General features: G+C 60.3%; 7 protein-coding genes across 7 annotated transcripts; 5 read left to right on the top strand and 2 right to left on the bottom strand.

The window, feature by feature from the left end:
* Positions 1 to 969: 969 nt before the first annotated feature.
* Positions 970 to 4,716, top strand: A1Q1_07612 (uncharacterized protein; the record flags this gene model as incomplete). The annotated part of the gene is made up of 7 exons (XM_014326624.1): positions 970 to 1,153; positions 1,486 to 2,705; positions 2,905 to 3,003; positions 3,065 to 3,232; positions 3,327 to 3,643; positions 3,695 to 3,761; positions 3,859 to 4,716. 7 exons carry the CDS (start codon positions 970 to 972, stop codon positions 4,714 to 4,716), a joined length of 2,913 nt encoding a protein of 970 aa, XP_014182099.1.
* A 210-nt stretch (positions 4,717 to 4,926) lies between these two features.
* Positions 4,927 to 9,025, bottom strand: A1Q1_07611 (endoplasmic reticulum protein; the record flags this gene model as incomplete). The annotated part of the gene is made up of 7 exons (XM_014326623.1): positions 4,927 to 6,690; positions 6,748 to 6,943; positions 7,013 to 7,598; positions 7,965 to 8,092; positions 8,232 to 8,429; positions 8,474 to 8,574; positions 8,663 to 9,025. 7 exons carry the CDS (start codon positions 9,023 to 9,025, stop codon positions 4,927 to 4,929), a joined length of 3,336 nt encoding a protein of 1,111 aa, XP_014182098.1.
* A 177-nt stretch (positions 9,026 to 9,202) lies between these two features.
* Positions 9,203 to 12,134, top strand: A1Q1_07610 (uncharacterized protein; the record flags this gene model as incomplete). The annotated part of the gene is made up of 8 exons (XM_014326622.1): positions 9,203 to 9,238; positions 9,295 to 9,403; positions 9,449 to 9,791; positions 9,840 to 9,860; positions 9,933 to 10,009; positions 10,059 to 10,075; positions 10,146 to 10,490; positions 10,545 to 12,134. 8 exons carry the CDS (start codon positions 9,203 to 9,205, stop codon positions 12,132 to 12,134), a joined length of 2,538 nt encoding a protein of 845 aa, XP_014182097.1.
* A 281-nt stretch (positions 12,135 to 12,415) lies between these two features.
* On the top strand, positions 12,416 to 12,598 carry A1Q1_07609 (uncharacterized protein; the record flags this gene model as incomplete). Its single annotated transcript, XM_014326621.1, has 1 exon — positions 12,416 to 12,598. The coding sequence occupies one exon, from the start codon at positions 12,416 to 12,418 to the stop codon at positions 12,596 to 12,598; it is 183 nt and encodes a 60-aa protein (XP_014182096.1).
* A 59-nt stretch (positions 12,599 to 12,657) lies between these two features.
* Positions 12,658 to 15,570, top strand: A1Q1_07608 (uncharacterized protein; the record flags this gene model as incomplete). Its single annotated transcript, XM_014326620.1, has 2 exons — positions 12,658 to 12,960; positions 13,012 to 15,570. The coding sequence occupies 2 exons, from the start codon at positions 12,658 to 12,660 to the stop codon at positions 15,568 to 15,570; spliced, it is 2,862 nt and encodes a 953-aa protein (XP_014182095.1).
* Positions 15,571 to 15,741: 171 nt separating this feature from the next.
* On the bottom strand, positions 15,742 to 19,184 carry A1Q1_07607 (uncharacterized protein; the record flags this gene model as incomplete). The annotated part of the gene is made up of 3 exons (XM_014326619.1): positions 15,742 to 18,548; positions 18,672 to 18,756; positions 18,855 to 19,184. 3 exons carry the CDS (start codon positions 19,182 to 19,184, stop codon positions 15,742 to 15,744), a joined length of 3,222 nt encoding a protein of 1,073 aa, XP_014182094.1.
* A 915-nt stretch (positions 19,185 to 20,099) lies between these two features.
* Positions 20,100 to 21,102, top strand: A1Q1_07606 (uncharacterized protein; the record flags this gene model as incomplete). The annotated part of the gene is made up of 3 exons (XM_014326618.1): positions 20,100 to 20,135; positions 20,234 to 20,388; positions 20,775 to 21,102. 3 exons carry the CDS (start codon positions 20,100 to 20,102, stop codon positions 21,100 to 21,102), a joined length of 519 nt encoding a protein of 172 aa, XP_014182093.1.
* Positions 21,103 to 24,429: the final 3,327 nt, after the last annotated feature.

Genomic DNA, 24,429 nt, shown 5'->3' with positions numbered 1-24,429 from the left:
GCTCGTGTTCTACCGGCCAAGTGAAGTGAGCTCACTAGATGTTCTTGTCGAGGACGACGGCGTTGTTGGCCTTGTCCTTAACCTTTCCCTTGGACCACTTTTTCTTCTTACTGGAGACGTCAGCGGATGCTCCGTACAATCTTCAAGAAAACGCGATGGATCGAGGGGTCGGTTCGACATTCCGGCACGAAAAAGCTGTCCAGACATGGGCACGGCGCACAATCCTTCCTCATCCTTCAACCTGCTCGTCCCTCATGCTGCAAATCTTCGTCGCGCGACACCAGTCGGATGCCCTTCCATCTTCGCAGTTGTCGAAAAGCTGAACCAGGTCGAAGATCGTTCCATCGTCGCTCCCATTCCTATCGCGCAATCCCGTTCCGCTTCGCTCCTCCGTTCGCGTTCCCCGTCACCGATCCAGTGCCCATCCCATGTCTGTCCCAAGCTTCGTCGTCGAAACGTGTCGAAAGTCGATCTCGATCCCGCGTCGCCACTCTACTCACCCGGCCTTGGAACCGGCCTGCGCGGCAAGGGCCTTCTGGGCCTTCGACTTGACCTGAGGAGGCCTGCGGATGTCAGCTCGTTGTCGCCGTCGAGGTCGTTGATGTCGCTAGTGTCGGGGGGACTGCTCACATTTTGGACTTGATGTGTAGAAGACAAGACTACAACGCGCAAAGTATACCTGCGCCCAGCAGCCGGTACCAGTTTCGGCGGGCGACGAGCACCGAGCGGGAGCTAAACGGGAGCAAATCTCAATTTCGACGAGACAGCGTTGCAGTTTGCTGCCACTCCGGAGAAACGAGCGTCGGCGTTTTATCTCGTAAGATCCACGTGGGTGCGAGATCAGGTGGCAACTCATGGAGATTTGGCCATCTCCACCCCGGGAAGTCGCAAGTGGCTGGAGATATGCGGGGAAGGGGGTACATGACGACGAGCGCGACCGAAGGCGGCTTATCAACAACCACTCTCGCCATGAAGCGCCGGCGCTCGTCGGTGTCGGAGCTCCGCGGCCTGTCGCGCCTGTTCGAGCTCGACGAGCTCTTCCTCCGCGTCCTCGGCTACCTCGACGCAGAGGACCTCGCCAACGCCCAGCGCGTCAGCAAGCACTGGGCCCGGCTCGCCGTCGACCCGCAATTATGGAAGCGGCTCTACCTCCGTGAGTTAGGATGATCTAAAGTGACAACTGACTGGCAGGAAGATATCCGCACCCGCACTACTCGCGGCTGGTGCATAGCAGCTCGGGGAGCTCGACGCCCCTCCGGCCCATTGCGCGATTACCCTCGCGAGCGTTTCCGCCACCGTCACCGTCATCTTCACCAGCGCCTAGTGATGATGAGGAGCTGGATGTGATTCGGCACGAATGAGTGGACTGGAAACGTATGGTTAGGCTGGGAACGAATTGGGCGAACGGCAACGTGCTCGAGGCGTCGTTACCTCTCCCACTACCGCCGTCGCCGATCTCGAGACCGTCTGAGCCTGGACCGGCAGAACACCACCTCGCCCTCTTCCCAAGCTTCATCTGCACGGCCAGCCCGACCTCGCCGCTCGTTCACGTGTATGGCGTTGGCTCCGAGCCCAAACCGTTAGGCATAGTGCCCCCGCCGCCAGGCTGGTCCTCCCCAAACAGGCCGGACAACGTCACAGCCATCTGCGCAGATGAGGCCGTCCAGCCGCCGGACGGAGCGGCCGATGGTCGGCCGGTCCTCCCAGCCCGACTGGCAATCTTCTACGCCTCCGGCGGCTTCGCCATAGTGAAGCTTCGCTTCGACGGCCGCCTCGTGTGGACCCGCGAAAGTGTCTGGGACCGACGAACACGGCCGCGCAGAACCGGAGTGCAGGATGATGGCGATCCCGTCGTCCTCGCCGCATTCCACCATCCCGTGCTCGTAACTTGCACGCTCTCCTTCCACGTGAGCGTGTACATGCTCTCGCAGAGTGTGTCTCTCGTGCGAACACTGCATTCCGACGTCGCCTTCCATCCCGCCGCGTTATCCCTCGCCCCCCACGGATCGAGCTATCGCGCCACACTGACGTACTGCACGCCCGTGTATCCCTCCTCGTGGACGGTGAGTGTGCAGGAACTCGCGGTCGAGTTGGGCCACGGCGGAGAGGTGCGGCGGGGAGAGTGCTACCGCGTCCGCTCCGGTCGCAGCCGGAGAGCAGTGACGGAGTGGCCCCGCCGCCTCGATCCTGTCGACGCCGTCTCCCGCGCCGTTGGGGTGGGCACGGACGGGCGCTGGGTCGTGCTCGCAGGCGAGGACAGTGTGATCCATGTGTTTGCCCTGCCGTCGGCAAAGGGCGGGATAGCGCATGCCCAGACTCTGCTCGCTCCCTCGGGTGGCGTGTCGGCGCTGGCGCTACAGAGTGGACGCTGCGTCTCTGGTGGTGCGGACGGGAAGGTCCTCGTGTGGGAGCTGGACGATGCCGAGCCTGAAGAAGAGGACGGCGCGAGAGTCGGCCGGACGCTGGGATACGTCGAGGTGCGTCCCGGTGGGCGGCGCAAAGTCGAGCCAGCGCCACAGGCGGCGGAGGAGGAGGATGAGGATGAAGACGAGTGGGAACTGCCCAATCCCCGCAGCTTAGCGTATGCTGCCCGAGCTTTGTTTCTCGCGACCCCGCCCGCCTCTCTCCCACCAGCCCAGCACACCGAAGGCGGCATCAACAGTGTCACGCAATTAGCATTCGACGAGGAGAAGATTGTCGGCCTCGTGCGCTCCGAGACCTCCGACGTCATGCGTGTCTGGAGCTTCAACTGAGTTGTTGTATACCTAGTCATATCTGTATCCCATCCTTTGTCATCCTTTGTCATCCTTGCCACATCTACGTAGAAGATACATATGTTATCAATAGACGACCCACTGTTCCGGACGCATCACTGTTTTGTCAGCTCTGGAACATCGACGATAGCTCACATCTGTGGATGATGGGCCAAGTGCGGTCAGCGAGCGCGCTCTGCCCCCTGGTCGCACGCCACTCGTTCCCATCCCGGAGCGCGATCTCCTCCACGTCCACGTCTTCGGGCAAGACTCGGTCCATGGGAAGCGGGTACTTGCTGAACTCTCCATAGACGTGTTCGCGCAGCGGCGAGCCGGCCGCATCCTCGTGTGTCGGCTTGCGCATCTCGACAGGCTCGGCAGAACATACAAACACCTGCAAGTCAGCTTGGGGAACCCATTGGGAAGCTCACAATATTGACCATGTCGTCCTCCGCAATGGGGCGGGACCAGAGGTCGTGGTATGCCTGGCAGTGCGGGAACACGGACACGAGCGCCGCAACGAGCGGGCGCAGGTGCTCGCTGTCGGGGTGCGCGGCGACATTCTGGCGTCAGCTTGAGGAGGGTCGACGAGCTCACCATGACAACGACCCCGCCGGGGTTCATGATTGCCTTTGCGTTCTCCCAGAATCCGACCGTGAAGAGGGCAGGATACAGGCTGCCCGCGCTGAAGACGTCGTGCACAATGAAGTCGTACTTCTCGTCCTGCGGTACCGGGCTCTGCTCCCTGCCCCGGGTGGCGCGCTCGGCACGCTCAGCGACAAAGGTCACGCCGTCTTGCACGCTGATGCTCCGGATGCCTGTCTCGTTCAGGCCAAAGTACGTCTCGGCGGCGGTTACGACGGCCGGGTCATATTCTGTCGTCAGCTCAGGTACGCTGCCTCACAGCTCACCGACCACGTCCACGTTGAAACCTTTTGAAGCGAAGTGCGCGGCACCGATGCCGACACCCAGGCCGACGACGAGCACGTTGGCGTCCTCCAGAGAACGGTTCGTGAAGAGGACAATCTCCTGCAGCGGGAAAGCCGAGAAGACGCTGCGTGTTAGCTTGGCCACTCCAGCTCTTTTAAGCTCACGAGTCACCCAGCTTGCCGTCCTGGAGCCATCGCCCGCCGACGAGACTGTGGTCTGCGCGGAGAACGCGCATCGTGTGTTCGGGCAGCTGGACGTCCTCGACCACAACGCGGCCAGAGACGCTCTGCTGGCTGCTGTGCACTGTAACGCCATCCTTCGTGAAGGGGGCGAGGGGACGGTTCACGAGCGACTGGGCCGCAATGGCGAGGGTGAGGACAGCAATGATGAGCGATGCCATGTGGAACGGCTTAGGTTCCTGCAGCGTGAGAGCCATGGAAGCAAGTCCGAGAAGAAGCATGCAGGCGGCGGCGATCAGGAGCTTAGGTATCAGCTTGGAACTAGAAGGCGAGCTTACGGTTCCCTCGGCGTCCTTTGCGAAGAATGCCGGGACGCGAAGACCGAACTCGGCGGGAAGAAGAAGCGCCAGTCCCACAAGCGAGGGGACAAAGGAGAAGGGGCTGAAGACAAGCCAGGGGAGGAGCATCAGCCCCGCGACGGCAGCGAGGGCTGCCCACGCTCCGACACGCCCGCCGAGCTGCGTCGAGGTCAGGAGCCCGATGCTCCGGACCAGGAGCGAGGTGAGGGCCGTGCCGACCGCGGACCAGATGGCGGCATTGCGAACCCGTGGCGAGCGTCGCGGGAGAGCGTACCCGATCACGGTGAAGAGGGCAAGGACCCAGAGTACCGGCTTTGCGTCATCGACGAAAGCGCTGTTATACAGCGGCGCCAGACACAGTTGGGCCAGCTTGATGCCCATGACGAGAACGCCCGCCGAGAGCCCGCCTGTCTGTCAGCTGGCTGGAGCAGGCAATTCAGCTTACTCAGAGCAGCCTCCTTAGCTGCGCTCATGCTGGAAGATGTTGCGATGTGAAGAGAAAGGATGGACGATCAGCTGAGCCGTGCGTGAGGTCAGCGGTTAGCAGCGGCATGTTCAGGCACGCGGCAATCTAGGCACCGGCGTACCAAGATCCGGCTTCTTGACTTGCATCCGTACATCGGTGCGTTTGTTATAAGCTACAGAGACAGGTCTCGACACTACTTTTGTGCTATTCACAGCTCCCAAGAAACAGATAGTCTTCGTTTACTCCGTCTCCCCAATCGAGTCGCCGGCACTCTTGAACATGTGGGCCAGGTCGTGCTCCCCGCTGCTCGGCTTCTTCGGGGCGGAAGGCTTGCTCACACGCTCCGAGTCGGATGCCGCGTCGTGATGGGAGGAAGCATTCAGCGGGTCAGAATCGTGGCGCTGAATCCTGTGCGGCCCAGGAGAGGGCGGCGTAATCGAGTGGGTGGCTTCAGAGTCCGGCACATCCAGGGCCGGCTGCGTCTTCGCCGAGGCGGACGATGCCACAGACTTGGTGTCGCTGCTAGGAGTGTCCTTGCGGCTGGGCACCTCCAAAGCGGGCTGAGACTTGACAGAAGGAACCGGAGAGGCAATCGATCCGACCTCAGCGGGGGTCGACGTTTCCGGGGACGGTGTGGGAGCGTCTGCCACGATCGTGGACGGCGGCGTCGACGAGTGATGAGGCGATGAATCCTTCTCAAATGACTTAGAAAGAGTGCTTGCGGCGGAGGGTGTACGTTGGTGGTCACGAGCGTTCGCAGCCGCAGCGTTCAAACGTTCCTGCAGCGAGCGACCATCGTGGCGGGGGGCGGGGGCGTGGATCTCGGCCACAGAGGGAGTCGAGTGCAGGGAGCTCATCTCATCGCCATCCTCATGACCGTGCTTCTTATTGCGCTTCTTCATGAGGTTGACTCCCCACTTCTTCACGCTCTGCTTCGCCACGCTGACTTGAGCCTCGATGGTAGCGGTGTCTCGAGCGCGGACTGCGTTCAGGATAGCAGCACTCGTGAGCTTGCTAGGGTCGGATTCGATGCTGACGTTGCTGACGCTGCGGTCGCGAGTGGAGCCACTTGTCGCAAGTGACACAGGCGACGGCGGATCAGTGCTGTGCACAGAGGCAGTAGAGGTCGAAAGAGTGTCAGAACGGTCGGTTGTCGAGTGCACGGAAGGGGGCGGCTTATCGGCTTTGTCGATCTCGAAATGGCTTGCTTCAGTCGACGTCGAGCTCTGGAGCGACGGCGTCACAGACTTGCCGAGAGACGACCTGGTAGGCTTTGGCTTGCTCTTGCGAGCGGTGAGGTTCGGAGTAGTCTCGGAGCGTTGCATTGCATGACGCTCAGCCCAGTCATCCCCAGCAGTCGGCATCGCAGTGTTCTGGCGGACAGGGGCCTTACCATTGCGCTGACGAAGGGTGGAGGGGGTGTCGGTGTCTTCCTCGGTTTCCTCATCTGAGGGCTTCTCATCCTCCTCTTCCTCCTTTGCCTTGGCGGAAGCACGAGACGCGACGTTGAAGATTCCGCCACGGACATCGAGGCCGTCGGTGTGGAAGAAGGGCACGTCGTCCATGTTAGGCGCGACGATCGCCTCGGCCATTCCCTCGCGCATCTTCTTTTGAATGAAGCTGAGAAGCGTTCCCCACTTGATCGCCCTAGGACCAACGACGGGCTCGATGTCAAGATCCATCTTGGGCTGCTCCGTGAAGCACCACCAGATGCGATCACTCGGCGGACCCTTAATCACGATGCGGATATTTCCACTCAGACCTCGCATACGGGCGGCAACAATAGCGTTGAAGCCGAGCTTGGTCGCCTCAATCGTGGCGCGGCCGCACGAGCTGTCCAGATCGGCAGGCAGCTGGTAGTCGATGCGAGCTTCGAATATTATTTCGCCGTTGGGCTTCATCTCCTTCAGCATCGCATTCGACAGGATAGGCGGGATGTTTCCAATGTTGACCTCGGTGGCGCGCAGAGGGCCAACGATGGGTGGGTTGATGAGCGACAGCTTCTTATTGATCTTATCAATAATGAACTGGGGTCAGCGGTGTTCAACTGCAGCACGCACCTGTTCAACCTTTGCGGTGTGATTCACTCCGAGGAAGATGCGGCCGAGCATTGCATTCAGCCACTGCAGACCGCTCGGGTCGGGCTGTGACTGAACACGTTCGCAGAGCCACTTCATGTGCGAAAGCGAAAATACGCGATCATGGCGAGCCTTGTTGGCGGCGACGTTGAGCAGCGAAAAGTACCAATCCTCCATGCTGCGGTTAGCCTAGCCTGGATCGTCGCCTACTCACCCAGTGTTATTATTCTTGAGGAAAATGAACCACGGAGCCTTCTCCGCTTCCTTGGTCTGGGTGTTGCTCTCGCTGCTCATGCCCTTGGCGAGAACGGGAAGACCCTTGCGCTTGGTATCGGCATAACGAAGCACGATTGAGTGCCTCTTCGTGAAGAATTTACCTTCCATGCCGTCAAACTTGCCCTTTTTGTCCTCAATCTCGACGTTGTACTTGTTCATCGGAATTGCCGCGAGGCACTCCTTGTCGTCTGTGTCGTTGTCATAGATGTAGAGCACTTCGCCCTTGAGAACGCAGTGGTAGTGATCGGTGGAAGTCGTAGTCGGGGCGCTAGCGAGTTGGCGGTAGGCCTGGGCGGCGCGACCAGCCATCGTTTGTTGGTCGGCCTTGGGCGGGTCGACGGTGGCGGTGAGCGAGTTGACGGGCTGGCCCATGAAAGTCAAAGCATCCTTGGACTTGTCAAACGTGCGCCGGATGATGAGCTTGCCGACCATGTCCCCGTCGGATGACTTGAGAGCCGCATTCTGCTTGGCGAGATCGTCTTCCTCGGCCTGAACCTCCAGCTTCTTGGTGGGGGAAGGATCACCGATCGGCTTGGACGTGTACGTGAGGAGGTACCCTTGGCGGTCAGCGCGACACGGTGACTGGACTTACACCAGAGGGCGATGAACAAGAGAGCCGTGAAGAGGACTCCGTGTATGACAAAAGTGATGAGCCAGCGGACGAGGCCTAATAAGAAGAACATGGCGATGGACGCCTGGCGGCGTTGACGGGTCGTGAGTTATCTAGGGGACGTGGAATGAGATTCGGATGTCCTCCTCAGATGCTCACGAGCATCAAGGTCTTGGTTAAATGCTGGATGTGCTGGGTAAGTGATGGAGAGAAGATAGATTGCCGGGTAGTGCTAATATGAGCACGGCGTTGCCGCTAGAGCTGGTCGACATCCGGCGGTCGTCTGCGCGGAACGCGACCAGCAATGACGTACGTTGCACCCATCTGGCTGGAAGGTACTTTACGTAAACCGCGCCGATCCTCATTGGGCCTTCTGTGCGTCCATGTTCCAGCCCGCCCAAGACGGTGTGCGCAAGGTGGGGGACGAAGGCCCAATGCGTGCTATCTTTGGTCCACGGTGTTAAGGACAAGGGCTGATCGTGCAGAGTAAGAGGAGACAGGGCACGCATTGTATGCAGGAACTGGGGAGCCAGATATGCGACGGTGCGGACCGTAGTGTACAACATGCATCCTCGTTTACGCCATGAACTGCTTGACCGCCTTGTCAATGCTCGACTTGTCCATCTCGATCTCTCCTGCATCAACTGCCTCGATCACTCGGCGAAGGGCGATCGTCTGCCCGACCTGCTCCGTCTTGAACCAAACCCTTCCGTTGAGCCCAATAGCGGTCTCGAACGGAATGTGTGCGGCGAGCGCAGGCAGCAAGGGGTGTTTTGGGCTAAGCAGTCTGCTGTCAGTTCAAGCGACCTGTTCGGAACTCACTGCCTGCAGAGCTGCAGCGAGCATTCCACCATCAGTCCACCCTTGAGCTCTCCGAATCCCTCGGCCTTGCCGGTGGCGGGGTCGACACACTCAATCTCAGGCTCCATGTCGCGGTTCGCGATCGTCACACGCGCATAGACAAGTGTTCCAACCTGATGTCAGCTTCCTAGAAACTGGGGAACAGCTCACCTTCAGGTTGGGCTTGCTCCTCTTGGTCGCGCCCTCGAAGGCAAGGGCGTCTAGGCTCGCCATGTGCGCGCTGCCGAGGTCTACTCGGTATCCCTCAGCATGGCGGGCAATGATGGTACCGAGAACAAGATCACGCTGAGCGGGGATGTATCGTTTCGACTTGCCAGAAATCCAGACGCTCTCGCTCTTGTCCTTGCCCTTAGTGGAGGAGAGGACGCCGGCGCGAGTGGCCGTGTACACAGGCTCGGACGGCCCCGCGACGTCGGCGGCGCGCGAGGTCGAGGCGGTGATGCCCGGTCCAAATGTGATGGCGGAGGACGTCTCCGGTAGCCGGATTTCTGTGCCGGGGAAGACGACGGTCATGCTTGATGCCTGGTGAAGGTGAAGGTTGCATCAACAAAGCTGGGTTGTGGTTGCTACTGAAATCGAAAGCTGAGGTCACGTGCCAGAGTGGAGGTCCGAGACTCAACGTCATCTGGCGAGCTGGCGTGTGTGTATCGAGGACTGCGAGATAAGGCAACCAGTGTCGCTCAGTCAACCATGGTGTCGGCAAACTCGCTGTACACGTACGCCAAGGTGTGTAGCCCGCAGATGGCCTATATGCGTCATCGCTTTGCAATGGCTGACTTCAGATCGGCGCGGGTGTGGCCATCTCCATCCCGATCATCTTCGCCGCCGGTCTGTGGTACTATCAACGGCGTCTCATCTACCCTGCCGACTTCCCTGAGGGCTCGAGGAAGTGTGAATAGAGCTTGCTCGATCTGATCTTGCCTAAGCTGACCGCAGTTGTCCCGAACCCCGTTGAGGCTGGACTGCCATATGAGGACGTCACGATCAAGACTCCAGATGGCCTCAAGATCAAGGGCTATGTCATTCCAGTTCGCGAGCGGGTCGTTCCGCTCTCGGACTTGCGCGGACTGAACCAGCAGCAGATGCGCGAGAAGGGTGACGCCGAGACCAAGGAGTGGGAGAAGGTCAAGGACATGGATGCTGCAAAGGACTATATCAAGTCGCGCCCGACGATCGTCATGTTCCACGCCAACGCTGGCAACCTCGGCCACCGCATCCCGCTCGCGCGCAAGTTTGTCAGCGAGCTGCACTGCAACGTATTCATGCTCAGCTATCGAGGGTAAGCCGATGTTGACTGTCCCGCTGACGCGTAGATACGGACTCTCAGAGGGCTCGCCATCGGAAGAGGGTAAGTTGCCGTAATCCACTGAGTAAACTGACAGAACAGGCATTCGCATCGATGCTGGAGTAAGCTTGGCAGAGCCCCGCATCAGCTAACGACAGGCGGCCATGGATTTCCTCTCGACTCACCCGCTGCTGAAGGACACGAAGATTGTAGTGAGTACACCGTTCATTTGACAATGCTAATGTCAAGTTATACGGCCAGTCGATTGGAGGCGCCGTGTGCATTGACACGGCTGCCGCATACCCAGACATGGTGAGCTTCAGTGGCTTTCTTCCTAGCTGACATCAGGTGTCCGGTGTCATCGTTGAGAACACCTTCCTCTCGCTGACGAGCCTCGTCCCTCACGTGCTACCCGCACTGCCGCCGCTCCTCGTCAAGCTGCTGCTGAGCGAAAGGTGGGACGCCGGCAAGACCATGCCCAAGATTCCCGCGGCGACGCCGATGCTGTTCCTCTCAGGCAAGCAAGACGAACTGGTACCTCAGGCGCAGATGAAGCAGTTGTACAAGCTCCGCGGGACCGGCTCTGCCCGGTGGCGCGAGTTCAACGGAACGCACAACGACACGTATCTCAGCCCCGAGTACTGGGCGGAGATCGGGAAGTGGCTTGCGGAGGAGATTGAGCACAAGGCTAAGGTAGACTGAGTTATAAGCATAGACTTCATGCATTCTGAGCTGTAATCAAAGCAGAACCGCCAACAAATCTCGCAGAGCTGCACCCGGATTCGAACACCAGTCAGCATTCAGGCACCTGCCACAAAATTTAGTTCCGCTCATCGTCGCCACCCACTTCAACGCATCATCGACGATCGTCGTCCTCCATTCACACCCTACCTCACCCCAACGACAGATTTCGACAAAATGGGCGCGGGCGACCTCAACATGAAGAAGTCGTGGCACCCCGCGCTCCTGGTGAACCAGGAGCGTGTGTGGGCTGCGGAGCGCAAGGACATCGATGAAAAGAAGAAGCTCATGCAGCTGAAGAAGGAGCGCGACGAGGAGCGACAGCTGGCCGAGCTGCAGCGCATGCAGGAGGCCGCGACAGGAAAGAAGCGCGTCGAGCGTCTGGACTGGATGTACTCGGCGCCCAGCAACGAGGGCGGCATGGGTGGACGCTTCAACGAGCGCGAGCTCGAGGACTACCTCCTCGGAAAGAAGCGAGTGGACGAGATGCTCGCACAGTCGGACAAGAACGTCGGCAACGCGCACAAGGATTTCATTGCTGTGCAGAACGCGAACACGGCCCGCGACACTGCTGCCAAGGTCCGCGAAGACCCGATTCTGGCAATGAAGAAGGCGGAACAGGCTCAGCTGGCCGCCCTCATGAACCGTCCCGACATTCGGCGACAGATGAAGGCGGCCAAGGAGGCGAGGGAGGGCAAGGGCAGCAAGGAGGAGAGGAGGGAGCGCCGCCGCGCGGAGAAGGAGGAGAGGCGACGGGAGCGTCACGAACGCCACCGCGACCGGTCACCACGCTCCGATGACGACGACTACAGGCGCCGACGAGACGACCGCGACGACAGGGAGAGGCGGCATCGCGATCGCTCCACCTCGCCGAGGCGAGACCGCGACAGCCGCAGGGACCGCGATGAACGCCGGGATCGTGACGACCGCCGGGATCGTCACGACCGAAGGGATCGCGACCGTGACTACCGCCGGCGCAATGATGACCGAGACCGCCGAGATGACCGCGACGACCGTGACCGTGGACGCGACCGCCGAGACGACCGCGATGACCGACGGGATCGTCACGACCGTCCCCGCTCCCGCTCTCCTAAGCGCGAGCCTGAGTCCTCCCGCAACCACTACGATCGCCCCCGCTCCCGCTCGCCGAAGCGCGAGCCCGAATCCTCGCGTAACCACTACGACCGTCCCCTCTCCCGATCGCCTAAGCGCGAGCCGGTCTCGGAGCGTAACGGCCATTCTGCCCCTCGGTACGATGACCGTCGCGGATTCCGGAACGACCGCCCCCGCCGCCCGTCGCCGGACCGAAAGCCAGAGGTCAAGTCTGGCAACTCGCTGGATGACATGCGCGCTGCGCGCCTAGCTGCGATGACTGCGTCGGCGGACCAGCTTCAGGCCGAGCGGACAAAGAAGCTCGCAGCCCGCGAGGCGGAGGAGCGCAAGGTATTCGAGGCCGAGGAGAAGGCGCGATCGCGATACCACAAGGACGAGGCTGCAGGTTTGTTCATGAAGCAGCAGGAGCAGATGAGCGGAGGAGTCAGTCTGGGCGAGGCGCTTGGCCGCCGCGGTGGCAAGGGATTGCTGCGAGACATCTAGTTGTAGCGTTATACAAAGGGAGGTAGAGATAGATCCTCTTTCCATGTATCTTGTACCTGTAGTGCAGTTGCAATCCAAGTAAGTGATAGTTCGCTGAAACTTGAAGTGCGCATTAGAGTTCAAGACGGGTGGTGTGAAATTACCGGAAGCGGCAAGTCCCTGGCCACTCCAGCCTAGGCGCGCGCCGTCACGCGTGTCAACAACATTGACTTTCCACCCAACTACATCGTCAACGACATTCAACCGCCATAGGGGACAACCACCACGAATAGAGGCTCACCATGCCTCCCATCTCCTCCCTCGGGGGTGTCCTTGACAGCCCAGCCCCCAGCGGCAACGGCTCCACCACCGTCAAGAACTCCTCCCTCCCTGACGTTTCCCTTGGCTCCCTCGGCTCCAGCTTCCACTCCGAGGGCGACGACTTCGATGACGGAACGCCAAGGCAACCCCGTAGGCTACCATAGCATTGCCAAACTGACCTTCAGGTGTGACGAGTCGCTATGACCGCCGACGGTCCAGCAACATGACGCCGCTGAGCAAGGAAGCACCAGCGGCATTGTTATCATTATCCCCTCCACCGAGTGTGGTGCCGGAGCGCCGTCAAGGGCGAGGGCGCAAGGACGACGACAGCGAGTCGGAGGGCGAGGCTCTCGACGCCAAGTACGGGGGACACTCTGAAGACGACCTCAGTGCGTCCTTCACGGCGCACCGCGAGCGTCTCGACAAGAGCTTGACCAAGTCGAAACGTACTGGCGCAGGTGCGGGGCGGCACAGTGTCGCCACCGGTAACGCGGGAAACCAGATGACACTCCGGGAGCAGGAGCAGGTGAGTCACAGCTATGACCTGTGCTGACTGTAGAACGTGGACGCGCTGCAGAAGGAAAACTTCAACCTGCAGCTCGAAAACCACTTCCTGAAGGAGCGCCTCGCGTCCATGGCGCCCGACCATATCGAGAGCGCGCTCAAGGAGAATGTCAAGCTCAAGATTGAAATTCTGAACCTTGGCAAGGAGCTGAAAAAGTCCAAGAAGCTCCTCGTGCAACAGGACCGGGACCTTGCTGCTGCCGCGCGAGAGCGGGACGGACATAAGGTCAAGGCGCGCGATGCCGAAAGCCGCGAGCTCGAAGGCATGTGGCGCGAGGAGAAGGAGCGGCGTATCGCGGCCGAGGACGAGCTGGACAAGCTGAAGGATGACCAGTTTGACCGCGCGCAGGAGCTCGAGGACCGCGTGCGCAATCTCGAGGAGGAGCTTGAGCGCGCCAAGGACGACCTTGACACGGCCCGCGCCGGGCTGGATGACCAGAACGAGGAGATTGCGCGACTGCGCGATGAGGCCGACCGTGCTGTCGACGAGCTCGAAAAGCTGCAGAGTGAGCGCGACCTTGGCGAATCAGTGGGACTCGGCAAGGGTCGTGAAGCGCGCCTCGTCTCGAAGCTCGAGGAGGAGGTCGAGACGCTCAAGGTCGAGCTGGAGGACGCGCGAGCCGCGACGGCCGACATTGAGGAGCTGGAGGAGCAGATCAACCAGCTGCGGGACAAGTACGCCGCGTCCCAGATCGACCTCGAACGGCGTGACGAGGAGATTCTTGATCTGAACAACGAGATGGACCTCCGTGTTCGCGAACACGAGCGCGAGATCAACCAGGTCGAGGCCGAGTGGCGGGACGAGGTCCTCGAAACCCGTGGACAGGTCGACGAACTCAAGGACGTCATGCAGGAGCGCGAGGCCGAGATCGAGGATTTGCGCAAGGGCTTGCTGGAACGCGAGGACGAGCTCGCCGGCGCACGCGAACAGATTATGGTTCTGGAAGCTGCTCAGGGCGAGACGCACGATCGACTCGAGGAGACGCTCCGCGGCATCCAGATCGACAACGAGGAAAAGGAGGCGGACCTGCTCGAGGCGAACCGCGAGGTCGAGAGTCTCGGACAGAGGGTGTACGAGCTCGAGGAACTCGTCGACGAGCTGCGCGCCCGCGAAGGAGAACTCGCTGCCGAGCTCCAGCGCATGGACGACGAGAAGGAGAACTACGACGAGCTCGTCACCGCGCTGAAGGAGGCGCGGCGCAAGATCCAAGATGAGCGGGATGACTATGCCTCTCGTCTGGCACGTGCCGAGGAGGCGTTCCATTCGGAGCGCGAGGCGTGGGAGAAGTCGCGTCAGCGCGAGGCAGAGCACCACGAGCGCGTCCTTGCCACCAAGGACCAGGTGACGGAGCGTCTAACGACTGAACTCGAAGCGGCGCGCGATCGTGTGGCGATGCGCGACCGCGACCTCGTATCCGTCCAGAACGCCCTCCGCAGCCTGGAGGCAGAGAGGAGGAAGCTCGGCGACGAGCTGAGTAGCGATCAGCGCAGTCTCGAGCTCGAGATCGAGCGGTTGCGGCGCGATCTCGCCCGGGCCGAGGACGACCTGGACCGCGCGCGGGAAGAGGCGCGCGAGCGCGAGTCCTCGCTCGCCAAGCGGGACATGCAGCTCGCCGAGCTCATGGACAAGCACCGCAGTGTCGAGCGCCAGCTCACGGACGAGCGCCAGGGCAGGCTGCAGCTCAGCGACAAGCTGGACGCGGTCACGAAGACGGCGCGGCAGCACGAGCGCGAGGCCGAGACGCTGCGGTCTAGGATCGAGGACATTGAGCCGCTCCTTACGGAGAGCAGGAACAGCCGTGCTCTGCTGCAGAGGCAGAATGACCAGCAGAGACAGGAACGCACCGACTTGCTGTTACGCGTGTTCAAGGACGTGAACCGCTTCCTCGCCGTCGAGGACAGCACGACACCAGCCAACTTCACCCTGTTCAAGGACACGCTGCTGTCCCGCCTGCGCAGCATTTCGGGCGTGCGGACAGACTTTGACAAGCGGATCCGCGAGACGGAAGCGCGCATGGAGAGCAAGATGGCGAGCCTGAAGCGGCAGCTGGAGGGCAAGTGGCGCGCGCTGGACGGCTTCGAGGCGAGCGTGAAGAAGCTCGAACTCGCGCGGGCACAGTGGCGCGCCCGCCTGGCGAGCAAGGACGGGGAGCTGGAATCTGCCCGCGGCCAGATCAGCGATCTGAAGCGGCAACTCTCCTCTGCCTCCTCCTCCCGCGGCCCCTCAGACGAGACGATCAAGCTGCTCACGGACCGCGCGTCCATGGCCGAGAAGCGCGCAACGCAGGCCGCCCAGTCGCTTGAGAGTCTGGAGCGCAAGTTCGAGGAACTCCAGAAGAGGACAGGAAGCGCGGACACGAAGTGGGAAGCGCGGGTCAAGGAGTATGAGAACCGGCTCCGCATCGCGGGCGAAAAGGTCAAGGCGGAGAAGCAGGGTGGCAAGGAGCGCGCGCAGCAGCTCGAGACGCAGGTCAAGGAGCTGGAACGCCAGCTCGAGCTCACGAGGAGACATAATCGGCGAGCGGAGGGGGTGGTCGCTAATGCGGCGCACCTGCTCAAGGATGACGAGTAAGCGTTCGTATCCATCCGTCGTTTCGCCCTGTCTACCTGTCTGCCTGTCTGCCTGTCTAGAGTATCTATGTAGTACTATGTTGTGACCATGCACATGCACCATTGACGACTATGCCGGGTATGAATGATGCATAAATTGTCCTAATAATGTCCTGATGTCTTGATTATACAACTAGTAATCCTTCGGCGGCACGGGCGGGGGCACGCTCTCGTCACTAACGGCGCTGACGGTGCTCATCTCACTCCGTGTCGAAGCCACCGTGTTGGCGCGGAACCGGCTCGCGATGGGCGTGACACTGGAGATATGCGACCGCTTAGTGGCGCTAGTGAGCGGGGCGACTCTGCCCCTCCCGTCTTGCCTCCCCTCGACATGAGCTCCAATAGGCACGGCGCCGGGAGATGCGGTCACTGCGCCGGAAGAAGAAGGGGGAGTGGCGGGCGTGCGACCGGTGCGGACTTCGAGCTTGGGGATTGCGCGGTGCGAGTTGCTGAGTCGACGGAGACGGAGGTCGGATGATCGCTGCGGAGGCGGGGGAGAGGTGAAGGGGTGCCGAGGGGTGGAGGAGGTGAGGGGAATGGAAGGCACAGAGCTGGGAACGGGAGGTGCGGAGGTGGGCGCAGAGGGGGCCGAGTTGGGGGCCGAGCTCGAGTTTGGCCGCGAGACGGCCGGAGAGGGAACGGAGGGAGTCGGTCTCGGCTCAAATTTGGGTACAGGCGACGCAGGAATGTTCACCACGGCCTGGGCGACGGGCGGTTTGGGCGCGGGTCGAGCATGCGGCGCCGTTCGCGGCGCGGAGCGCTTCTGAGCCACTGGCGGAGTAGAGGAGCCGCGCGAGGAAGGACGGGCAGGCGTCGTCTTCGGCGTTCCCGACACTGGTGGCGTCGTCGTTGAGTTCTTCCGACTGTGTGACTCTTTCCGCTGAGCCTGAGCGAGAGAGCCACTCCGGCTCCTCGTCCCCGTGTATGCGCTGGGGGCGGCGTCAATCGACCGACGTCCATCCACAGAGCCGCGGCGCGGCACATCTCCGAACGAGTTGTTACGGCTGCGGGGCGCAAAACTGCTAGGCGCGGGCTCGGCGATGGATCCGCTCCGACTCCTCGGTGCGCTGGTGGCCTTGCTCAGCGAACTTCTCCCGGACCGGTTGGAGCGGGCGGACTGGTCCGACCACCTCCGGCCATGACTCGGCTTCCGCTCTCTGACCCCAGTAATGGCGTTTACGACGGTTTCCTTCTTCTCCCGGAACAAGGACAGATTTTCGGATGAGAAGGAAAGGTTGGAGCTGAAGTTGCCCAGCGACAATGCGCCCAGGGCCTTGTTGAGCCCGAACGGGTCCGAATCACGCTTGTCCACCAGTTTGAGGGGCGGCTCTTTGGGTTCCGGCCGCTCGATGGCTAAGAAGCTCGCGTCGCTCGTTTTGCGTTCGCGATACTCGAACGAAGAGGACGAGTGGGCCGAGGCGTTGCTGTTGCGTCGTCGTCGTCGAGCCCTAAAGCTCAATCCGTCGTCGCTGTCTCGACGGTCATGCCTATATGCGCTGGGAGCCGGGGAGACGATGGGACGGAATGTGGGTGTCACAGGAGACTTGAACGGATCAGACACCGCCACTTGCGCGGTATACAGTTGAGAATCACTGCCGCGGCGGAAGGGGAATGCAGTGGGCGGGGCGTCACTGCCCCTCCTACTTCTCAAGCTCTTCAGAGAAGTGACACTGTTCTTGAGCGAGTTGAGGCCCGTGGCGAGACTCTCCTCCATTGATCCCAGAGAGCCGCGAGATCCGCGCGACGACCGGCGGCTCTGCGCAAAGCGCGACTGCATGCTCCCCTCGCTCTGCTGGCGCGACAACGAGCCCTCGTAAGTGATCATAGAGTCCAGACGCTCCCGACTAGACACTCGGGGAACGACGCCAGAAGTCGGCATGCCGCTCGTGTGCAATTCCGAGTGGCGTTTCCGTTCCGCACGGTCGAGGGACGAATGCTTGGGACTCTCTTGAGACTGGCGGAACCATTGCGCCGAGATTGGGATCATGCTCGGCGAGGGCGGGGGCGAGAATCCCCTCTGCGCCTTGGGTTCGGGCGGTCGGGGAGTCACGGGCGCGACGCTGGGGGAGAAGAACTTTTGCTGGTCGTGCTCCTCCATCGCTCTTTCCTCTGCCTCAATTCGCAATTGCCGGGGCAGGAAGAACCATAGCGCCAGGGCGTAGACGATGAGCCAGAATGCGAGCATGACGCCCCAGCCTGCTTTCAGGCTGGGGGCGGAGTACCCGTGTCCCGTAGCTGGCCACTGCGATACAAAGCCGGTCCAGCACGTCGCCCACCCGAGCGCAACGACGAGCAACCCTATGCCGAAATGGAGCAGGTTGCTTGGCCCACGGCCCCTCTTGGTGGTGAAGGAGAAGCGCTTCAGGCGGTCGGGCAACTTGACCCAGTGCGCGACAATGCCAAGGAGACACTGCACGAGGAAGAAGACGAAGAGCGCGATCCCGCAGCTTCTGTGCGTGCTCGACGTATTGCCGAAACTGGCCCCAGTCCCCAGCGTGATGAGTAGGAAGAGAAGACACAGGCCGCCTTGAACGGCGATGTGCAGCGGGAACCAGACTTTCGACGTGGTAAGACCACGCACGATCCGCGGCACGACGACACCGCCGGGGAGGAGCAACATTGTGACCATGACTCCGATTGCGATGTGCGCAACAAGTACGGACGAGGGCATCCCGTTCCTCTCTGCCGTCTTGCTGTTCACGGGCATCGGGTTGGACACCTCCTCGTAGTCCTTGTGGTAGTTGATCGTTCCGTATCCGCTCCAAAGATGCTGGCTCAGCTCCGCATCAGCCCCGCCCTTCGGTTGCGTCTTGGAGAAAGCCCAGATCAGCTTCTCCTCAGTCTTATCGCTGGATGGCACGCTGAAACGCATACTGGACCCAGTGTCGGTGGAATACGAGCTGTTCAGAAGCTTGGCGACGCGGGGTGGACCGGACACCACTGCAGGCGCGATATGACCGGACGCTTGCCGCTGCGAGAGCGTAATGCCGTGCTCGTTCGGCCACATAATGACCATTGGTGTGTTTGCTGCAAGTCAGGTAGTGTCTCGGATGTCTCACTCACGCATGGTGGACCCGAAACCGAGCGCAATCCAGCCAAACTTGCCCCTCGGTGTGGGGATCACCGTATCGATGATGTCTGGGGTCAGCTACATCTGAGAGTTTGCTCACAAGTGTCGGTTCCGTTCTGACGAGTTCCAGATATACAGACGTTCTAATGTCAACACAGGCAGTGATGTAGACTTACCTCATTGCAGATCTTCTGTCCCTTCGGTGCAACCGGAGCAGGAGATACAGGGGCTGTCGGCTTCGCTACAGGAGTCGATGTAGATATTGTGGTTACTGAAGACGTCACATTGGACGCTGGTCGGACTGCAGAGGGGATCAACGTCGTGTTACGAGAGAGCGTGGTTCCAGGCCTGGTCAACGTCGCTGTCGGCATCGCGTGCGTCGGGGACAGTGTCTGGGTCGTGACGTATGTCTTTGTCGGGCCAAAGACGACATAGGTGGTGAGGGCGGCAGACTCGTCGGGCATCAAGGCGTATAGGGCGCCTGTCCCCAGCACGGCCGGCCGCATTATAAACGAGTGTGTGGTGGTGAGGACTCGGAAGGGCTTTGCACTATATACATAGACCTGTTCGGAGACCGTCCACCGGCTGTCCGAAGCAGCATAGCGCTAGTGTTCAGGTCAGGAGCAGGCGATAAAGTCTGAAGTTACCAAAGGGCAAGGTCCCGGATACCGGGTTGGATGAATTCGCGTCGCGTTTCGGTCAGCGCGGTCAGACGCGTTTTACCGCTCCTGGCAGGGTCTGGTAGCGCCAGGCACGCGTCGGGATGATGCTGGGGCGGTGGTTAGTCGATGCCAAACAATTCGAGCGCAGGAATTACCCTCGCCTCGTCGCCTCTGGCCTTATGCTTACTAGCATTAACCCTCCCTGCAGGTTCCATGACTACCCTTCTGTTTGGTTGGTCGCTGCTCCTGTGTCAGGGCTCCAGCTCGTAGCCGCTTTCGAGTATCCTTTCATGCTACCTGCTTGCGAATGGCTGGCCCGCGGAACATGAGTAATCGACCATTCAGTCGGAAAGGCTTACGCAGGAGAGCTTCCAGCTTTGAACACACATATAAGCTCGCTATCGTCAGTGGCCTGATCGAAAGTGTTTATTCCGGGACCTGGTCAGCCGTATCTGTCGAGCGACGTCCCGACGCTATGGTAAGCAACAAACTGGATCCTGTGGAGCGGGTCATCCGAGTAAGTCGGCTTCTAGATGCTGTCATGCTATCTAGATGGCTGGGAGCCGGGGTTAAAGAATGGACGAGGGAGGAGGAAGAGTACTCACTCCTGGTGCAGACGCAGGTGGAGGCTTCACTCACCACCTCCCGTTGCTATGACGCACCACGGAATCAAACTCACGTGACCTCCCATTTCAGTTGCACCGTCAACCTCGAGCGCAATGTTGACAAACGACTTCTTCGCAACGCACATCGCCCACCATGGCTGTCCGACGAGGAGGCGCAGACGCCAACACGGTAAGCTTTCCCAATGCTCGGTGTGAAGCTAACGACAGATGGCCGCAAAGCGGATACGAAAGGAGGTCAGTTTTGCCACCCGACTCCGCTGACCGCAGATCGCCGACCTGGCGAGGGAGAATCTGGGTGCTATCACGCTGGCGCCGAACGAGTCCAACATCTTCCAGTGGAAGGCAGTGATTCCCGGTCCTGCTGGAAGCCCGTATGAAGGCGGCGAATTCGAGGTCGAAATCAGAGTACCCGATGATTACCCGTAGGTGTTTGGCGTGACCCTCGCTGAGACAAGTTTCTCGCCGCCGCAGTTGCACTTCAAGACCAAGGTGTACCACTGCAACATTTCGCACACCGGTGCAATCTGTGAGTTCAGTTTCTTTCGCTTAGCTGACCCCAGGTCTCGATGTAGGTTACCGGCGAGATATCCGCTAACCAGTAGCTCTTGAAGAACGCTTGGTCACCAGCCCTCTCGCTCTACAAGGTCATCCTCTCGCTGTCTTCTCTCCTGACGGATCCGAATCCGAGTGACCCGCTGGTCCCCTCGATTGCGCATGAGTACAAGACGAACCGGAAGAAGCACGACGCGACGGCCAAGCAATGGGTTAAGCAGTGAGTTGCCAAATCAAACGTTTCAACTGATACCAGGTACGCTACGCCGCAGGAGACAGTCAAGGAGAAGCCGCCACCACCGCCCAAAGTTGCGCGTCCGCGACCAGTGCACCGGGACACGAATGGCTCGCCCGCCCCTCCGCCCCCATTGGCCGGCAGCCGTCGCCGCGCAAACGGCGCTGTCGAGGGCGGCTCGTCGACGCCCATTAATTTAACCGGCTCGGACGATGAGGACGATATCCAGGTTGTCGAGGGCTCGCGCCGCCCGAAACGTTCTCGCGTCGAGTCCTCCACCCCCGCTGCACCCGCAGTCGCTGCATCGGCCACCGCGCCCAACGACGAAGTCATCGTCATTGACGACTAGCACATTCCTGAGCATTAGTGACATAGCATTGCCTTTCGGCCCATGTAAGATTACCATTGTCTTTTGTACTGACGTCCCTCTTGAGGTGGCTCGTCACTCACCGAGGACTAATTGTAATTTGTCGCCCACTGCAGGACCATATACGGGCCTCGCACATATTTCGACAGACGTCGGCACGGAAGAAACGTCGCAATGCTCTCGGCAGTGGGCAGAGTTGGTTTCGTCCCGAAGCAGCTACTTGAGCGGGTCAACTGAAGCTGAGAGAATGCATGGTGCTCACGACCAATTCAAGTCGGGAGAAAGCACTCGTTGGCTCATCGCACGCCGGGACGTGGGGAGAGAGCGATGGACGATCGGGACATCAGCCGTGGTTGCCTAGCGACTGGGCAAGGGAATGGCTGGCGACGACCGATACGGTTGATGTCCCCGGGGCGTTGTAAATTGGAGCATTGTGTACAGGGAAGAGGGATAGAAGATCAGAAGAGCATGGAGACGAGGGGAAAGGCGGTGAAGGGGGGCAGCTAGCCGTGGGAGTGAAGCGATGGCAACTGCCAGGGAGATCGGGCGGGTACACAGAGGCTCAATGCCTAGAAACAGATTAGGTCATGTTGTCCTTCCGCCCTTACCATTACCACAAACACACCGCCGGTGGAGAACGCTGTGCGGGCCGTGAACCGTTTCCCGATTCACTCGGAGCGTGACTCTGCCCACGCGCAGTCACGCATGTTCCGTCAGGCCCTTGACGGCATCCTTGCTCACCACCTTGGTCACAGTGTACGGATCGCACTATGGTAAAGAGGGAGGCAATTTCTTTGGCGGTTCGCCTCTCCTTCTCCTTCTGGAAGGTAGGGTGCGAGGTGCAAGGTGCGATGGGGTGGGCACGGGCGCATATCTCGGCAAAATCAAGATCGGCGATCAAGCCTTATCGGCACCACACCCACAATCCACACTTCTGGCGTCAGGCTCATCCTTCCTCACCGAATTCAACACACATCGCCGCGTCTCATGACGTCCAGTTCCCGCTCGCAGCTCAGAGCCCCACAACACCTACTCGCAGCTATTGTACCCGCCGTGAGGGTGATGGAAGCGAAAAGAAACGCCGTCTCGCTTCCGCACAAGTCACCCGTTGTCGATGCTCCAACGCCGATTCGGGTGCAGGCAAGACACCCACTCGCATGGTTATTCGGACCACAGTTGATTCGTGAGGTATCGGAGGTGAATGAATTGTGTTGGAAATCCTCGTTACGACGCCCAGTACAGTCAACTACGGATCCCACGATCGTTTGCGAGAGAATGATTGCGCAGCAGAAAACCCTGTTCCGCCCGGATGGACAGGAGAGTAGGCGGAACTGCAGGAGAGTGAGCGGAACTGTGGGAGATAGGCGAAAGGATACCGATCATCCCCACTGCGGGACAGGCTCGGCAGCGTAGTTAAGCCTTAGCAGTCAGAGAGACATTGTCGGCGAATTACCCTTATCTTGGCACGCCTCAGTTCCCATGAACGCTCACATGTGCCCTCTGCCTCCGGTCCGCAAAGCCTAATCGGCTGCATCCCTCCTTTAGGAGAAAGGAGCAGGCGTGCGCCAAGCCCTTGCGCACGCTGTGATGTCAAGCGGTGTCTCGGATCCGAAAGTGAAAGCGCTAAACCTTGTTCTCTCCTTGACTGTGATGCGTGGTGCGGCGGCACCTCAAGGCCCCGCGCCTCGCTTTCTTCCGGCTTCTGAGCGTCCCACGGCTCCCCGTACTAACGTCTCTTTCAGAAACAAGGCCGTAGAGGTACGTACATGCGCAGCGGTGTGATCGGGCAAAGCACCGTATCGAAGACGTGGGGACGTTTGGGAACGTTGGAGCACCCTCAAACTTGCCATGTGCCTGCTCATGTGGTCTGTCAGCTGTCATCGGAGGTTGGCTCGCCCAGGCGCGCGGTAGGTCTCTGCAGACTGCATCATGACATCCTGTCCGCGGGACGAGTTGGACATAGGCGCTGTTACGACTTTGTCCGCCTTGCTGTTGAGTATGAGATTGATTCATCCGAGTGGGCAGTGGTCGATGGCATCCGGGGAGTGGCTGCTGTCGGCGATCGGGTGTAGGCCAGTCATGCCCGACTCCCCGCCCATCCCATGACTTGCGATTGAGTCGGGGAACCTCCCGAGACCGCTGTGATGCTACACGGAAGCAATAGTCAGCTGTTTCGGAAGCGACCCGACGCACACAAGGAGGCAATCTGCTGCGCAGACGGAGGCGCTAAACGTTGTCCCGCCAAAAAGCCATGAAACCCCCGCGCTGCACGGCGAGGTCAGCGTCCAAGATGTTGCTCTGATGCCGAAGGAGGGGAGGTGGGACATGTGTCGTGCCTTGGAGCATGCCCATGTGCCCCGCAGCGATAAGCATGGGTTCGCTTCCGATATCGCGACAACGTTCTGCGCTACGAAGGTGGACAGCGCCGTCTCGGGCCAAACACCCGACCGATCGGGCGGTGGACTCATGCCCGCAGCGCCATCGGGTATTGCATCACTTTGACGCCCGTGGGTGTGCACGTTTGCGCTCCCGCAACCCCCTCAAACTCAGAAGCCGTCAGCTGCTCGTTCCGAAGCAGACATGCTGCGGAGATAGAAGTGGAGGCACGGCACGCAGGCAGAAGAAGGTAGTGCGGAGCGTCTCGGATCCGAGAATCGAAAGCGCAAAGCGCTAAACCTTCTCCACCCACTTTCCTCCGTCTTCTGTGGTTCCAGTAGAACGGCCCGAGGGTGCGAACCCTCAGCAGCTGGACGTCTCGGGCAGTTCTCCGGCGGGCAACGTGCGCACCAACGCGCGTCACACCTGATACCGCTGCAGCACATGTCTCGGCCGAGTGATCAGCTGCGGGCAACGAGCAAGGTTTGCACCCGCCCGGACACTGTTGGTACCGCTCTCCACGAGAGTTCCGAGTAAACATCTCTCACAACGCGCGGCAGGAGCACAACGAGGGCCAAGAAGACAGCGGCTAGCCTCCATGCGGTCACGATGACGCTTCGCTTCCGCTCGGCACCCTAATTCATCTTGTGTGCGTTCTCAGATGTTAGCGCCGCCAACAGCATGGCGAAGGATGATTTGGGGTGTTGCGGGTCAAGCAAGAGCTCTTCGGGTGATGTTTTCGTCTCGCCTCGAGACGATGTGGACGCTTGGAGTGTTGAGTCAGTGCCAGCTGCGTGCGAAGTCTTGGGCCGTGCGCCGTGTTCTCTACGAGCTCGTGCGTCCTCGAACATCAAGTCCTTCGACAACTTCTGACCTCTTGAAAGGTATATAAGAAGGCCTCCAGACGCTCTTTTCAGACCATCAACAACAGCT

Source organism: Trichosporon asahii (genome assembly GCF_000293215.1).
Source record: "Trichosporon asahii var. asahii CBS 2479 unplaced genomic scaffold scaffold00017, whole genome shotgun sequence".
NCBI lineage: Eukaryota > Fungi > Basidiomycota > Tremellomycetes > Trichosporonales > Trichosporonaceae > Trichosporon > Trichosporon asahii.
Note: the sequence above shows the minus strand (reverse complement) of the source record. Positions and strands in the feature narration are given on the sequence as shown.